Source organism: Cyprinodon variegatus, unplaced genomic scaffold (genome assembly GCF_000732505.1).
Source record: "Cyprinodon variegatus isolate N-32 unplaced genomic scaffold, C_variegatus-1.0 Scaffold434, whole genome shotgun sequence".
In the NCBI taxonomy this organism is placed as follows: Eukaryota; Metazoa; Chordata; class Actinopteri; order Cyprinodontiformes; family Cyprinodontidae; genus Cyprinodon; species Cyprinodon variegatus.
Window position 1 is genome coordinate 435,029 of NW_015150887.1, and position 4,366 is coordinate 439,394.

General features: G+C 37.2%; 1 protein-coding gene across 1 annotated transcript in view; it reads right to left on the reverse strand.

The window, feature by feature from the left end:
• The window catches only part of LOC107093593 (cadherin-related family member 5-like), a 24,078-nt gene that overhangs the window by 10,874 nt on the left and 8,838 nt on the right, over positions 1-4,366 (reverse strand). The window contains exons 2-5 of the mRNA XM_015388755.1: positions 3,255-3,421; positions 2,521-2,607; positions 2,319-2,405; positions 2,048-2,149 (exon numbers count right to left, since the gene is read on the reverse strand). Coding sequence (XP_015244241.1) covers positions 2,048-2,149; positions 2,319-2,405; positions 2,521-2,607; positions 3,255-3,421 — 443 coding nt within the window. The remainder of the gene's footprint in view (positions 1-2,047; positions 2,150-2,318; positions 2,406-2,520; positions 2,608-3,254; positions 3,422-4,366) is intronic.

Sequence of the window (4,366 nt, forward strand, 5' to 3'; positions counted from 1 at the left end):
GTTTTTTTTTTCTTTTCATAAAAGTGACTTGCAACTCTAGTCAACCCACTTGCATGCTGGAGCGGTGGCCTAGTGGTTAGGACATAGAGCTTGGAATCCGGACGTTGTGAGTTTGAAACTCACTCCCACAGACTGCCAATCTGGCTCTCTAAGCAAGACCCTTAACCCCCATGTCCTCCCTGTGTGCCCCGTGATGGCAAAGGGATGGGTTAAATTCAGAGTTAAATTTTCCTTGTGTCAGATCAATAAAGTTCAATTGTTAATTGTGAGTTCCTATGTTATGCAAAATAGTCACAAATAGTCACTCAGAGTTCACTGTGAACGAGCCCCTTCCTTCTCGAATTCTCTGACAGGGAGTCAAAAGCAGCAGCTGTAGGCTGTGGCTGCTGTTCAATCTTTCCTCGCTGAACAGGAGTTGCATAGGTTCCACTGAGCCCCCCTGAATTAAAAAATGGTGTGCAATAATATATTATTTAGCTTTCTTTCACTCTTTAAAACTGTTGCATTAAAATAGATCCTCCCGGCATGTAATTCATAAACAGCCTCCTCCACTGTGTTCTTTAAGTTGAATTTAAGATAATAATAATATTGATTTATGTAGTTTTAGTTTAGATTGAATTAAAGAAAATTCTACGGAGTTCATCCTTAAACATATTTAGAGGTTCTTTATTCCCTTTTCCTCTTGCTGATATTTGTTTTCCTTCCCCCGGCTGGAATAAAGCATTAGCAAATATGCAAAAATGGTGATGAGATTATTTAGCAACTTCTAGAGATATTTAAGCCAGCCAATAATGACTTTCATTGTTTAAGATTTGGCAACATTGGTGCTAGCTACACTGCAAAAAAAAAAAAAAAAAAAATGCAACCATGTTTGCCATTTTCTTAATCATATTTACTTACTTTAACACAACTGTTTTATGTCCTAGCTTGCTAACCAGAAAGAAAGAAAGAAAGAAAGAAAGAAAGGAATGAATGAATGAATGAATGAATGAATGAATGAATGAATGAATGAATGAATGAATGAATGAATGAAAACTCGGCGAAGTGTGGAGCAATATGACAGTTTGCTGGGGAGAGCCAGACCGGTGATCTCACTTAAAACACACCTGAAACGCCTACTTGGCTGGTTATTTGTCTCCATTCCATTACTTTCCCCCCAATTTCCCTGTATAATCTTGAACTTGTGTCAAAGAATACACACACAAGACTAGTTTATCCTCCATTCTGCTGCACAATCTTCCCGCCTGATGAAACGGTTTATACTGGTCAGGCATTTGCATGTGCCGCTGTTAAAGTTCAACTAAGTTGAACTTATGACACAGCTAGCAAGATGGTGTTACCATTGAAAACAATGGGTTTCAGAGCCCAGCGCTTCCTGTCTAGAAGGCCCATATGTCCGGGACCTGGCTGCAACAGGTTCTAGTCCCAACCTGCTGACCCTCCCCCTCTCTCTCAACCTCATTTTTTGGGAGCCGACTTTCAAATAAAGGCTCTATTGTTGTAAAAGTCAAAATTAAAATTTTTGTTATTTTTTGGCAAATCATGTTTAAAATATTATTTCCATTAAAACACCTCTTTATCTACCCCGATAAGATGGTGGTTGTCGAGCACATAAATGTTTTTAATTACAATTTTGAGGACCATTTTTCTGAATTCACCATCAAACTGCAGACAGTTTGTACCAAAATGAGAATATTTTGCTGTTCTTCTTCTCCATTTTTTTGTTTTAGGAGGGAGGTGTGAATTGAGTTTAGGTTTATTTTAGGGTAAGATATGCAATGGCAGTGGTTAGGTTTAAGGTGGTCAGGGTAAGGGTATAGAAAGGGCTTAAAATGATGGAAATTCAATAGAAGTAAATGGGCGTCAACAAATAATCCGCATTAAATCTAGCAAGAATGTGAATATGGATCTGTGTTTGAGAAGGAAAAAAATCTGTCTGACATTCTGATTAATATCAGATTGAGATTACCAAAAACACAAAAACCAGGGTTTGGTTAGCAATCCCACAAACTGTCTGGTAAAAAGAAAGTAAAGAGAGAAAACTTACTCGAGCTTCCAGTGTCAGTTGGACAGTTTTGACTTTGTCATAATTAAGAAGTCCGCTGACTAGTATTTCTGGGACAGTCTGTGACTTCAGTTTAAAGAGAGGCTGCAGAAATCAAAAGGAACAATGAGAATTCAGAAGATAAACATTTTTAAACATGTCATTATTTAAACATGTTTAATGTTTAAATAATGACATAAATGTTGACAAAACTGATATAAAGAATTTAAGTTTATGAAAAAGATAATGGCATCTAAAAAAGCAGAAGTTATACAGATTCAGGTGTCAGCGTATAGAAGATAGAAGTTCCATCAAGGTCCGTTGCTTGGTAGCTACCAACAGTTTTGTCGATAGGAGACATCTGGAAAAAAAAAAATATGACAAAGCGTAAGGGTATAAAGGTTGAGACAAAATCTAATGACCCAATGTGAGTTTTGGGCTTACACTTGTTTTTCCGACATTTTTCTAAATCTTACCTCATCGACATTGGCCTCATACAAATTCTTTGCAAACTTGGGAGAGTTGTCGTTTACATCTGTCACAATTACAACAATGGTGTGGTCCTAGAAACACGGAATAAAATTAATCTTTGCACATGGAATAAAGCCCGGAGACTCCATACTGCATTCACCAAATGTTCTTTCAACTCAAGAATCTATGTTTTTTATGGAAAGAATTTATTCAATCAAAAAGACAAAATAGTCTCACCCGTTCTTGAGGCTCTTTTTTACATATTATTTGAACTGCATAGTTATCTTTCACCTGGAAAACAATAATAAAACAATTAAATTTCATGTTGAAAGACCAAAAAAGCCCCCTTTCCTTGGTTATGTGTGTTTTTTTTTTTATAGTATGTGGTATTTTTAAAGTTATGTTTTCATTAAGGCTGCTCAGTGGTGCAGTGGGTAGCACTGCTTCCTTGCAGAAAGAAGGTTCTGGGTTTGATTCCCAGCCCACGGGGCTTTCTGTGTGCATTGTGTCTGAATACTCGGGCTTCCTCCCAAAAAACATGACTGTTAGGTTAATTGGCTTCTCTAAATTCTCCTTAGGTGTGAGTGTGTGCATGAATGGTTGTTTATCCTTTTTTTCTCTGTGTTGCCCTGCGATGGACTGGAGACCTGTCCAGGGTGTACCCTGCCTCTTGCCTGTAGACAGCTGGAGAAAGGCACCAGCATGTTGTGATTCTTCTTGTTTAAAAGTCCAAAATTACCTCCCGGTCCAGTTGTTGCGTAGCTATCAGCTGGTTTACTTCAATCTTAAATGGTTGTTCAGTGCTGACAAGAGAAACTTCCACCCCAGGTTCAGTAATGATTGTTGCCACAACATCACCAATATTGTTGTTTTCTTTGAATTCCACTGATATGGGAGGGGTACAAACTGTTGAAATAGAAGAACAATTTGTCAGGACTGACAGGAAAAACAACTCAGTTTTATGCTGGTAAGTAATTCCACATGATTTATAGGCCACTGTGATTAGATATGACTGCCAACAAAATTTAGGTCACATGCAGACAGGTCCACATTTACTGATACAAAATAATGCTAATAATAATGCTACAAAATATGTAAAGAAAAAATAATTTTTTTTAATGGTTTTTTTTTTAACTTTTATTCACAGTCAATAGTTTTTGCTTTTGTTAAGCCTAAAAATATCAATATAACATTTTATATTATTCCCTCCTAACTACAAACTTTTCAACACATTTTTAATAATATATCTTTATTTATATGTTGTAATAATAAAAGGGGTTAAAGTTGGGCTCCAGCCGAAACAAATTGAACCAGGGGTTCTATGGGGTCCAGCGCCGTCCACCTGTCAGGCTTCAGTCCCTCAGTCCCTCCAGGGCAATAACTACCATTGAGGACAGCATGGTCGTGCCCTCGGTATTTTATTTTATTATTTTCTTTTTGTTCTGATTGTGATATAAACTAAAAATAAACTACACTGAAACTGACAATTGTCTTGGTCTGCCACAAAACTGAGGTGTTGAAGAGTCAAAAGTAGTGTGACTGTTTAATTAAACAGTAGCTTCAGGTTTTGGACAGATGTGCCGCACATCACTCACTGTTGCTATGGGAACTGCCACACACAAGCTACCGCTTAGTTAGTCTCTAAGTCATGGCCATCAGTGGAAGAGGAGCACATCAAGCAACAAATGTAGATGGAGAGCAGTGTAAGTTGTATATGAATGAGAAAAAAAATTTATTTTCATGAGGAAAGTTTCTTTAACTCTGTCAGTACAGCTAATTTCTAATTTCACTATGCAACTGATATGTTAGCGACATCTTGAACTAAATATAAAACTTTTATTCAGCAATGGT